The sequence below is a fragment of the Rhinopithecus roxellana genome, chromosome 11, assembly GCF_007565055.1.
Source record: "Rhinopithecus roxellana isolate Shanxi Qingling chromosome 11, ASM756505v1, whole genome shotgun sequence".
In the NCBI taxonomy this organism is placed as follows: Eukaryota; Metazoa; Chordata; class Mammalia; order Primates; family Cercopithecidae; genus Rhinopithecus; species Rhinopithecus roxellana.
The window spans coordinates 131,152,695-131,165,338 of record NC_044559.1 but is presented as its reverse complement, the minus strand read 5'-3'; the positions used below and the strand labels follow the sequence as shown (position 1 = coordinate 131,165,338).

General features: G+C 35.6%; 1 protein-coding gene and 1 pseudogene across 4 annotated transcripts in view; both read left to right on the top strand.

Moving 5' to 3' along the window:
* The window catches only part of ADK (adenosine kinase), a 577,585-nt gene that overhangs the window by 374,838 nt on the left and 190,103 nt on the right, over positions 1-12,644 (top strand). For all 3 annotated transcript variants that reach the window (XM_030940869.1, XM_030940870.1, XM_030940871.1), the window contains one exon: positions 6,619-6,789. In XM_030940869.1, coding sequence (XP_030796729.1) covers positions 6,619-6,789 — 171 coding nt within the window. The remainder of the gene's footprint in view (positions 1-6,618; positions 6,790-12,644) is intronic.
* Positions 8,755-10,495, top strand: LOC104663666 (annotated as a pseudogene). Its single transcript, XR_004060051.1, has one exon. The product of XR_004060051.1 is annotated as a 39S ribosomal protein L35, mitochondrial pseudogene (transcript).

Genomic DNA, 12,644 nt, shown 5'->3' with positions numbered 1-12,644 from the left:
TCCAGCAGAAAAATACTTTGAAATGCTTCAATTTTTACATTTAATGAAATTAAAAATTTAGTTTCACAATCATAGTAGCCACAGTATGCTTATCATCTACATGTAGATTCTTCATTTAAATTAAATTTAAAATTCGGCCAGGCGCGGTGGCTCAAGCCTGTAATCCCAGCACTTTGGGAGGCCGAGACAGGCGGATCACAAGGTCAGGAGATCGAGACCATCCTGGCTAACCCGGTGAAACCCCGTCTGTACTAAAAAATATAAAAAACTAGCCGGGCGAGGTGGCGGGCGCTTGTAGTCCCAGCTACTCGGGAGGCTGAGGCAGGAGAATGGCGTAAACCCGGGAGGCGGAGCTTGCAGTGAGCTGAGATCCGGCCACTGCACTCCAGCCTGGGTGACACAGCGAGACTCTGTCTCAAAAAAAAAAAAAAAAAAAAAATTTAAAATTCAAGTCTCTCTTTGCACTAGTCACATTTTAAGTGATCATTAGTGAGCTTTAGAGTATATAGCCAATTCTTGACTGTTCTTCTGTCATTTTTTACATTGATTTCAATGAAATAAATACACTGATAAGTTTTTGAATGTGTATTTTCCCATGTGTTGGATTACTTTCTTAAGGTAGACTCTCAGAAGTATAATTATTGGGTCAAAGAATATGAATTTGTTTATGGTTCATCTTGTGTATTTTCAAATTATTTCCTGAAAGACTGTTGTCAGTTGCAGTACCATCAGCAGTATGAATATTTGTTTCATCAACCTTTCTTCATCATTGTTACCATGTTGTTTCCTTAGTTACTAGAGAGGAATATTTCTCTACATATTTATTTACTATGTATTTCTCTTTCAATGGAATACTTCTTTATGTTATGGTTTATCTGTTGGTGTCCTAATGTTTGTTTAATTTTTAGTCTACTTTTAAATTTCTTTGTGGACTAAAGATACTAACCCTTTGTCATGTTTTTCCTCATCTTTTGTTTATTTGTTTGCTTTTTTCTTTCTGGGAGTACCAACTGAACCCTTTACTTTTCCCATAGCAAATATTTAGATAATGCTTCCTCTGTAAGCTTGAAAGTTATTCCCACTCTAGAAGTTTGATATTTTCTTCTATCATAAATTTTCTATGTATTTTTAAAAGATGTTTTTATCGAACTGGAATATATGATTATGTAATTGTGAGAAAAGAAACTAAATTACAAGTTCTTAACCTTCAGTTGAATCCAGTGCTTACCCATTATTTTTAGGTAAAGCCTCATTATGTATAGTTGCTGACCGCCACTGCATAGTTTTATGCATATGTGTATTTAATCAGGAAGTAAATGGCAGGGCGCGGTGGCTCGCGCTTGTAATGCCAGAACTTTGGGAGGCCGAGGAGGGCGGATCACGAGGTCAGGAGATAGAGACTACGGTGAAACCCCGTCTCTACTAAAAATACAAAAAATTAGCCGGGCGTGTTGGCGGGCGCCTGTAGTCCCAGCTACTCCGAGAGGCTGAGGCAGGAGAATGGCGTGAACCCGGGAGGCGGAGCTTGCGGTGAGCCGAGATCGTGCCACTGCACTCCAGCCTGGGCGACAGACCGAGACTCCGTCTCAATAATAATAATAATAATCAGGAAGTAGATGGACCCAAATAGATTAAAATCCACTGTTTCAAATATTTCAAAATAATACCACATATATCATATATATCATATATATTGATATATACCATATATCAATAAAAAACAAAAGCTTTTTTTGTCTTTATCACTATGTATCCACAGTTGATTAATTATAGTCATGGTTATTTTACATAGGTTTATTTCCTTTTGAATTAATGTAGACATATACTTCTAAGAGTTATAAATCCCTGAAATGTGTATAGATGTGCATGCACATACACACATACACATACCCCTATTCCTCACATAATTGTTAATAAAAAAAATGAAAAATAATAATGTGCTCTTAGGCAAGGACACTTGTAAAGAACCCCAAATGATTACCTTGAATTAAGGTAAACACTGGTTAAAAAAAAAAAAGCAAAAAGGACAATTTTTTCCTTTAGTATATTAAACAATGTTGCGTCTAACATTCCCTCACTTTTAAACTACTCTGAGAAATCCTTAGAGTGGTTGTGTAACGTATTTAAGTTTTTTAGATTTCCAAGCATTAAGTCTGGCTCCACTAAAATGGTTCTTTGGTTCTACTTTAGTCTTTCCCTATCTATCCTACTGCTACCATTTTGTGTTGTTTTGTTTTCTGTTGTAATGAACACAACAGTCCCACTTCATTCTCAGTTCTAATTAATGTTATCCAGCCTCTAAGTGTTAGCATCTACTTTGCTTTTGGTTAACTGTTGTGCAGACTGAAATCCCTAATTAGTAAAGCACAAGATTTTATTGGTTATATATTTTTCTAAACTATAGACTTGATTTTATTGCAAACCTTACATGTAGATAAAAATTGTAATGGCACTGTTTTTATTTTTGGTGATACTATAGTCTGGAACATGTGGCCTAGCAAAGGTTATAAATCTAGCAAGAAAAATTATGGATGGCATCAATTTTAACAGTCTTTTGCAATCTAACAGAGCACAAACCCCAAATTGTTTAAATACTAAATATTTACTTAAAGAAAAACAAGAGATCATTCAAAAATAGAATTAATTTAAATAGTGAATTTGCCTTTTATTTAGAAGTTGATGGTTTTGTATATTTATAAAATGAACAAAATTGACATCATACTATCCATATCACAAGACTCTTGTGTTGTATTTTAAAGGAAAACACACACACACAGCATACATACATTTGGATTGGGGCCAGATTTAGACTCCAGGGGCACAGTGTTCTGTACCTTAAATTACAATCAGATGTATTTTAGCACAGATCAAATTTTCAGTCTGAAGTTGGTGAGAAGCCTAATTATTTGACCAGGTTACTATTTATGTAGACCATTCTGTGGCTGGCTGTGGTTAATCCACAGCTGGCAGAATGCTAGCTATGGGAGGTTTTTATTTCATGCTGGAACAGTTAGGGGAGAAATAGAGAGGGAAAGTTTTAAAATCTTCTCATTAAATGAAAGACTAAAAAGCAAGACAGTACATCCATATTACTATGGAGACAAGATGCTGTATAAACTGTTCGTTTTAATTCTCCAAGTGACAGAAATAGCACAGCAGCAGCTTGCATGCTCATAGTTTGCAAGTGATAGGATACTTGGTTAAAAAAGAAAGATAAAAACGTTTAAAAATAATAGACTAAGATTTGTTGCCTCTTAGAACACTTGGATATTGATAAAGAATTAATGGATTGAATTTTTAAATGATGAGAAAATATTGTTATTATACAAAAACATTTTGTATTTCACTAAACATACTAAAACACTTAGAATTTCACTAGCAGTACTTTAAAGTGATAAGAGGCAGTTGTAGGGGAGAAAAAGTAACATATTTTCCTCATCCATCGCAACGGTCATGACTGAACCCTCTGTAACGAAAGGGATTAACAAGAGAAAAGCATAATAAATTTATTTAACGAAGTTTTATATGACACAGGAACCTTCAGAAATTAAGACCCAAAGACCAGCAAAAACTGTATTTTTATGCGAAGTCTGATGAAAGACATGGATAGTTGTAGAGAAACATGATTAGACAAAAGGGATATGATCTAATGGTAACAAACTTAGGGTTGGAGGAGATAGAAGCCAGCAAGTCCTGTCTGTTAGATTATTCTTGGCTGCCAGGTATAGGGCAGGACCCCTTTGGAATAGGGTTTTATGGCTAGCTTTCACACAGAAAGGTGGGAGAAGGTCAGAGTGACCTTGCTTCTGCGGTTTTCTCAATTGCTAGGGGGCCATATTTTGGAGTATTGTATTCTAGGCCCTGACACAATTATAGTAGACGATTCTCTCTTAATGTCTCAGAATATATGAGGGCAATAAACCATTCCTTCAAAGATGGATCCCAATACACATGGCTCCTGCTACAAAATTAATTTTTTTAGTCTTATTGTAGTCTATTTGAAATTTGAAAGTAATATTTTAAAAGAGTTTTTTTTTTTTTTCTTTTTAAACTTTTTAAAGTTTGCGTTATGGAAATCGTTAGTCCCTCAGTTATAAGTGAATATCTCAGCATTTTTGTAACTTTTAAAAGAAGTTTATTTTATATTTTCAAGGTTATTTCTTCCATTTACAAGCCAGTTCTTCTCCCCTTCTACTTTCCAGTGCTCCCACTTACTCTAGTTCTTAGCTCCAATTATCCTCCCTCCCTTGCCTCTTCATTCTTCTGTTTCTCCAATAGATCCTTTTCTTTGAAAAGCAAAATCTTTCCACCTTTCCCTGCCCTTAAAAGCAAATCTCTTATTCCCTCCTTTCCCTGCCCACCCTACCCCGCAAAAAAGCGTTTGTGCCTTTTCCTCCTCTTATTATCTGCTCAAACTAGCAACATATCTGGAGTCATATGAATCCAGGCTTCATCACATGTAAGCTGTGTGTCCTAGGAAACATCTCTTAACTTCTCTATCTTGCTTTATTTATCAAAAGAAACTAATAAGTGTCCACCTCATAGGTTTGATGTAAGGAAAAAACAGTAACTGAGTTGCTATGTAGTATAGTGCCTGGGACGCAATAATTACTCATTACATTTCAAATGGTTTTATTATCATTACTGATGAAGCTTTGAAAATAATTATTCTTACCTTACTTTCTCACCATTCCTTTTTTTAACAACTACTTTTACCATCATACTAAGTGCTTTCTGTTAATCATCAAATCTTACAACTTTTACTCATTCCTTTCTTTCTCTACTTCCCCATAGCACCTTCTTAAAATTTCCCTTGTTCAGTTTCTCCACTATCACTTCTACTCTCCTCATTTGGCCTCCTCTTGTTTTCTCCTTTTCCTTTTTTATTTCCTCTAATTTTTATTCTCCATTCTTTCCTTCGTCATCTTTTGTTCTGTGTTCTCTGCCTTGGGAATCACAACACCTCTTTGACCTCACCTTCTTCATGGCCTTTACTCTAAGTCCAACTTTCTGATAGATACTTAGAGATCCCTTAGAACCTCAACTGCAGTACGACCACAACTAAACACTCTTTACCATCTAAGCCAGATCTTATTCTGGAATTTTCCACTTTTATTAATGGTAGAACCAAATTCAAAAATCTCAGTCATCTGTTTACTCTTTCCTTCTTTGCCTTCCACATCTTAAACAATTGCCAAGTCCTGTATGTAGTACTCCTAGTATGGTTTTCTTTTACACAGCCAAATGTAGACATTTATTAACCATTGCTGAATTGTTGCTGCCCAGGTAAACTTTGCTTTATATTTTCCCATAAGCTTGTTATTCCTTCCTTTCAAGGAAATATTCATTACTCATGATCCATCCCTACCCGTCTCGCACATTGCCTACCAAATAGATTCCTACCCTGCCACCCAAGGCCCTTTGTATTCTTAACTTTGCTGACCTTTTCAAGTCTTTTATTATTGCCCTTTGTGTATTCCTTTACTTGTTTGTGCACCATCCAAACTAATTTCCTATATATACATGTATGTCTTTGCTTATACTTTCATCTAGAAAGCATAAATGTGTTTTAATAAGACTTTCATTAATATTAAAGCTGTAGATAAATAGCATTTTAAATGCAGCTTTCCTGACATGAAATTTTAATTAAATATTTTTATTTTGCATTACTGAATCCTTTTCTCATTATTTGAAAATTCTAATTCAGAATCTTCCTCAAAAATCAACTTAGATATTTCTTAACATAACAAGTTATGATTTATTTATTTATTTATTTTGAGACAAGGTCTCCCTGTGTCTCCCAGTCTGGAGTGCAGTGGTATGATCTCAGCTCACTTCAACCTCCACTTCCTGGGCTATAGCAATCCTCCCATCTCAGTCTCATGAGTAGCTGGGACCACAGGCACACACCAACACACTCAGCTAATTTTTGAAATTTTTGTAGAAACGGAGTTCTGCCATGTTGCCCAGGCTGGTTTGGAACTCCTGGACTCAAGTGATCAGCCCACCTTGGCCTCCCAAAGCACTGGAATTCCAGGTGTGATTCATTGTGCCTGGCCAGAAGTTATGATCTTAATAAACAGATTATTTTTAAGTCACTTATAAGAATACAAACTTAGCCAGGCTCAGTGGTATGCACCTGTAATCCCAGCTACTTGGAGGGCTGAGGTAGGAGGAATGCTTTATCCCAGGAGTTCAGGACCAGCCTGGACAATATAGTGAAACCTTATCTCAAAAAATATATATTCCGAACTGTTTGTAAGAAGCTAAAAGGATTCAGTTTGCCTTCATAGTACAGTTTCCCTAATTCAAATGTAATTATTGTCTTGAATGAGACCTTTCAAATATTTTTTATTTCATGAATTTCCAGAATTCTTTAGTATTGAGCATATAAACATAGTATGAAATAAGTAATGCTTTATTCTCTGAAGTAATGGCATGTATCAAGCATATGGTACTCATATGATCAAATACCCTTCCAGTCAAATGTTGCTATTTTCTGCCTTGCATTTTATAATTGTATTTTATATACTTTTGTATTTTGTTTACGTTTCTTTTATTCTAGGAGTGACTGTGGAGATGGTATTTCTAATTTTCCCTCCTTTTTTCTTCATTCAGGGCTTTTTTCTTACAGTTTCTCCAGAGTCAGTATTAAAAGTGGCTCACCATGCTTCTGAAAACAACAGGATTTTCACTTTGAATCTGTCTGCACCATTTATTAGCCAGTTCTACAAAGAATCATTGATGAAAGTTATGCCTTATGTTGACATACTTTTTGGAAATGAGACAGTGAGTTACCTTTCCTTTTTCAAAAGAACCTGGGGGTTTTTTGTTTGTTTATTTCTGATCTGTGTATATATGTTTAGAAATATATAAATTAAATCCTAAATTTTTGTGTAAATATCCTTGAGAATTGTGCAACAAAATTGCCTCAATGTCAATTGACTGCTCTCAGTATTTTCAATATTTCCTTCAGTATATACTAACTTCTTTCTTAGTGAAAGATGTATTTATTTATTTTTATTTTTTTGAGATGGAGTTTCCCTCTCTTTGCCCAGGCTGGAGTGTAATGGCATGATCTCGGCTCACTGCAACCTCTCCTTCCCGGGTTCAAGCAATTCTCCTGCCTCAGCCTCCCAAGTAGCTGGGGTTATAGGCGCCTGCCACCATGCCCTCTACTATTTTTAGTAGAGACAGGGTTTCACCATGTTGGCCAGGCTGGTCACGAACTCCTGACCTCAGGTGATCTGGTCGCCTCAGCCTCCCAAAGTGCTAGGATTACAGGCATGAGCCACTATGCCCGGCCCAACATTTATTTTTTAAAGTTTAGGTGTTTGAGATTTAATTTACCTATAGTAAGAGTTATCCTTTTTACTGTAATTTCTGTGAGCTTTTACAGATGGATACCTGACCTGTTACTATGACCACAATAAATGGATAAAAAGCACATTCATCACTTTTTTAAGTCTCTTCAGAGTCTAAGTCCATTTGATGTTTATTTAATAAATTATGAGTAAATTTTGATATATTACATTTATATTTCTTTATTAACAATATCATTTTTTAAATATTGTTTGTTATAGTTGAAGGTGATAAAATGGAATTTCATCTCAACAATTACAGTTTTTTCTTTCTACCAAGAATGTATTTTCTTCCATTCTAAATTATGGAAATGCTTATTTACTTAAATGCTTATTTACTTTGATTGCTTATTTACTGTTTATACCTCTTATTTACTGTTTATACCTCTTTGAAAATCCATGACAGAGGAAAAAAGCCTTCAGTGTGTCTTCCTGTGCCTTGGCCATGTCACTTGATAGTTTAATGTATACAATGAAGGTACTGTCTTAATCATCCCAGAAGTTCATTCTGATTCTAATTCCATAGTTCTAACATATTTTGAATATATTCATCAATTTTATATCTAATAACTGCTGTCTGCCTAGAATAACATAAAAATTGACCTGGAAATTTATGAGATCACCTGGGTAAAGATTAAAGGATGATCCGTAGAAATAATATCATAATATATCTGCAAAGGTGATGGTTACATTGGTAACAAATGGTGACATTGGAAGGAAATGCTATATTCGTGATAATGCACAAATTGAGATACTGGCAAGAAATAGTGGTAATAATGAAGTGCCAGATAGCTGCTAGAAGCCTAATTTGTCTAAATCTACCATTTAGTTTTTTCCTTATTAACAGTTTTATTTTCCAAAAGGTAAAAGAAGTAACTGGGAAAAGTGCTACTCAAGCCCTTTGAATAATATTAAAGCATTGGTCTCAGTAGTCTTGAGAATCACTGGGAGAAGTTAACACTTGGTCTCAGAGTTCTTAATCATGAAAGATCAGACTGGCAGCACTTAAATAAGTTCTCCAGAGTTTAAGAGACAAATCTTAAAACTTTTTAAAAAGATAAATATGATTCCAAAGGGCCGGGCACGGTGGTTCACGTCTGTAATCCCAGCACTTTGGGAGGCAGAGGCAGGTGGATCACAAGGTCAGGAGATTGAGACCATCCTGGCTAACATGGTGAAACCCCGTCTCTACTTAAAATACAAAAAATTAGCCGGGCATGGTGGCAGGTGCCTGTAGTCCCAGCTACTTGGGAGACTGAGGCAGGAGAATGGCGTGAACCCGGGAGGCGGAGCTTGCAGTGAGCCGAGATTGCGCCACTGCACTCCAGCCTGGGCGACAGAGCGAGACTCCGTCTCAAAAAATAAATAAATAAATAAATAAATAAGTAAAATAAAATAAATATGATTCCAAGGAATGAGACTTTGGAAGTGAAGAAAGCTTAGGGAGATTGAATGCCATAAAAAAAATGCTATTTGGACTTTATAGTCGCAAACGATCTTAATTAAAGAGAGAATGTGGAGGGATCTTTTAAAAAAAAATTGCAGAGCACGCAGAAAACTCTTTAGTAAGAGCTCAAATTTGGAGGATGACAAGATGGCTGCCTCTGCCTTTGCCGGTGCAGTGAGAGCAGCTTCAGTAATCTTATGGCCTCTGAATATTTTGGCATCTTCAGCCTATCGAAGCAGTGTCAAAAATACCTCTCTTATTTCTGCATTGTCCACTGGACGTTTTAGTCATATTCAGACACCAGTTGTTTCCTCCACTCCCAGACTTACCACATCTGAGAGAAACCTGACATATGGGCATACTTCAGCGATCCTTAATAGAGTGGTCCCCTTGCTTCCAAGTATCTTGAAGCTGCCAGTCAGATCTCTAACATACGTCAGTATATGAAAAGGCAAGAGAAAGATTGTGAAAGCTGTCATCTATGGGTTTCTTAGACTTCATTGTGGCCTTTGGAAGAGAAGAGCTGGTTATAAGAAAAAATTATGGAAAAAGACACCTGCAAGAAAAAAGCGATTGAGGGAATTTGTATTCTGCAATAAAACCCAGAGTAAACTCTTAAGATAAAATGACGACGTCCTTCTGGAAGAGGCGAAACTGGTGTGTCCATGATCCTTATCAGAAGTATCATGATCGAACAAACCTGAAAGTATAGATCAGAAGTTTCACTTGTTTCTCAGTTATAGAATATGTATCTTTGTGTACATATCTTTGCAAAAATGGATAAGTAAAAAACTCGATGTAAATTGTACCAATGAATATGTAAACATACAGTGACAGCATTAAACTTATAAAAGTTTTAAAACTTAAAAAGAAAAAGCTCAAATCTGTAAAAGACATGTAAAAAGAAGGTGGAAAATGTATTTAGAACCAGGGAATGATGCTAAAAGTTTGGTAGAGACAAAAGAGAAAAGAATAGTCCTAAAAGTGGTTTAGGTTTGCAGCAGATGCTGATGATATCAAAACAATCTTCACTTAAAAAAAAAAAAAAGACTCCAAAGTACAAGCAACAAATGGAAAAAATAGATAAGTTAAACATCATCAAAATTAACAACTTTTGTGCATCAAAGGACACTATCAAGAATGTGAAAAGACAACTAGTAGAATGGGAGTTAATATTTGCAAATAATATATCTGATAAAGGATTCATATTCAGAATATTTATCACAGTAACAACTCAACAATAAGCAAACTAACAACATAATTCAATAATGATCAAAGGAATTTAATAAACATTTATTTGAAGAAGATATGCAGATGGCCAGTAAACACGTGAAAAGATGCTCAACATAACCAGTCAAGAAGTGCAGATCAAAACCAAAATTAGATACCACTTCCCACCCATCAGAATGACAATTATTTTAAAACATGGAAATTAACAAGTATTGGTGAAGATGTGGAGAAATTGGAAACACTTGTGTATTGCTGGTGGCAGTGTAAAATGGGAATGTAGAAGACAATTTGGTGGTTCCTCAAGATATTAAACATAGAATTATTACCATATGATCTAGCAGTTCTGCTTCTAGGTATATTACCCAAAATAACTGAAAGCAGGGACTCAGATCATTGTACACCAATGTCCACAGGAGCATTATTCACAATAGCTAAGATAGAAGCAAATCAAATATTCATCAACAGATAAACAAAATTTCACATATATATACAATGGAGTATTATTTAGCCTTAAATGAAATTTTGATACATGCTACAACATGAATGAATTTTGAAAATACTATGTTAAGTAAAATAAGCCAGACACATCAGACAATTATTAGATTTTCTTAGAAGAATTCCACTTACAAGAAGTACCTAGAATAGGCAAATTCATAGAGGCACACAGTAGGATAGTGGTTACCTGGGAGTAGGGTAGGGAGGAATGAGGCATTATTGTGTTATAAGTACAGAGAGCTTCTGTTTGGGATGATGAAAAAGTTCTGGAAATGGATAGTGGTGATAGTTGCGCCATGCTGTGAATGTATTTAGTGCCAATGAATTGCATACTTAAAATGGAAATCTTTATCATATGTATAGTTTACCACAATTTTTTTAAAAAGATTGATTCTACAAATCAGTAAACTTAAAAGTTGGATCACAGCTTAGTATAGATTATTAAAGGAATCATTTTTCCCCACCTAGAAGAGGAAGTGGTAAAACTGTAAGCTGCTGCGTGGCTGTAAGTCATGGGGCAAGAAAATCTTTTCTCTTTTGTGTGATTATTGTTCATTTGAATTCACTTCAAGAGGTATTTATATAGTACCTAAGTACCTATTATGGCAGACCAATAAGTAGTGGATGCATAGTATATTTGAGAACATCTGTCATTACATGGATTATAGAATAATGAAGATTGGCTATAAGACAATTAGAGGTATTTTGTATGTTATTGAAGCAGTCTCAAAAAGTCTGTTGATACATAAATCGATTTCTAGGGGTATGCCTCAGTGTTTACCCCACCTTTGCTTAAGTAAACTAACAGTGATTTAGATAAAGCTATATTTCCATATAATTCAAATGCAAATAATACAACACCTTAATACATACTAGGTAAGTTGAAGGTCAAAATCAAAATTTTTTTTAATGTTAGTAGACTCTAAATATGAGTTGAGTGATGAAATTTAATAGGGATAATAAAAATTATACCATATTTGATTATAAAAAGCAAGTAGAGTAAAATGCTTTATCCCTTTAATCTCATCATCCATTGTTTTTCTCTTTGAATACTATAATAATAATGTTATCTTCAGTTCTCCAGGAAAAGAGGGACATTTTACTTCTAAAATGTGATGAAGGATAAAATATAGTTCTCAGAGAGTATACATAGGATTCTTTAATCTTCCCCCCCTCAAAAAAAAAAAATATACTGTGGTTAGTATAAATGTTCAAAATGTCAAAACTCAGCTAAAACCAAACACACTTGGCTCTTATTTTCTACGTGATGTCACTTTCCTCTTGTCAGAGGATTGTACAGTAGTAATGATGATTTAAAACTTCTGATAGCCTCAGTATTAAAAAAAATACCTTGTCCACAAAGTTTATTTCTTCATAGGCAATGATCAATGATCCTTGTGAGACAGGAAATAAATAAGATAAACCTGATGATTACCCCAGCTAACTCCTTGGAGATAATTTCCAGGCAACAGAAGAAGGGTAACTAAGGCCAGGCACAGTGGGTCACGCCTGTAATACCAGCACTTTGGGAGGCTGAGGCAGGTGGATCCTTTGAGGTCAGGAGTTCAAGACCAGACTGGCCAACATGGTGAAACCCTGTCTCTACGAAAAATACAAAAAAGCCTGGCAGGGTGGTTATGCGCCTGTAACCCCAGCTACTTGGGTGGCTGAGGCATGAGAATTACTTGAACCCGGGAAGCAGAGGTGGTAGTGAGCCAAAATTGCACCACTGCACTCCAGCCAGGGTGACTAAGTGAGACTCTATCTCAAAAAGAAAAAAAAGGAACTCAAGTAGAGCCTTGCAATCTCTTTTAATGAGGAGTTGGAGCTGGAAGTTCAAGGAGTCTAAGACAGCTAGTGTTTGTAAGTTAAAAGTACCAGAGAAGAAATAGCTGAATAGAGAGAGAACTCAGGGCATTTGCAGAATCCCACCAAGTCTTCAGCTGAGTATGAATCAGTGGATTTTTGTGAAGAAATTAAGGAAGACCAGGAAAAGAACCACCCAAAAAGATTGTAGAGGACAGTCCTCAGTGCACACATGAGGACCTGTAACCATTCCTATCCTACTAGTCAGAGTGGATAACCTGACTAGTAATTCATGAGGTTTCAAA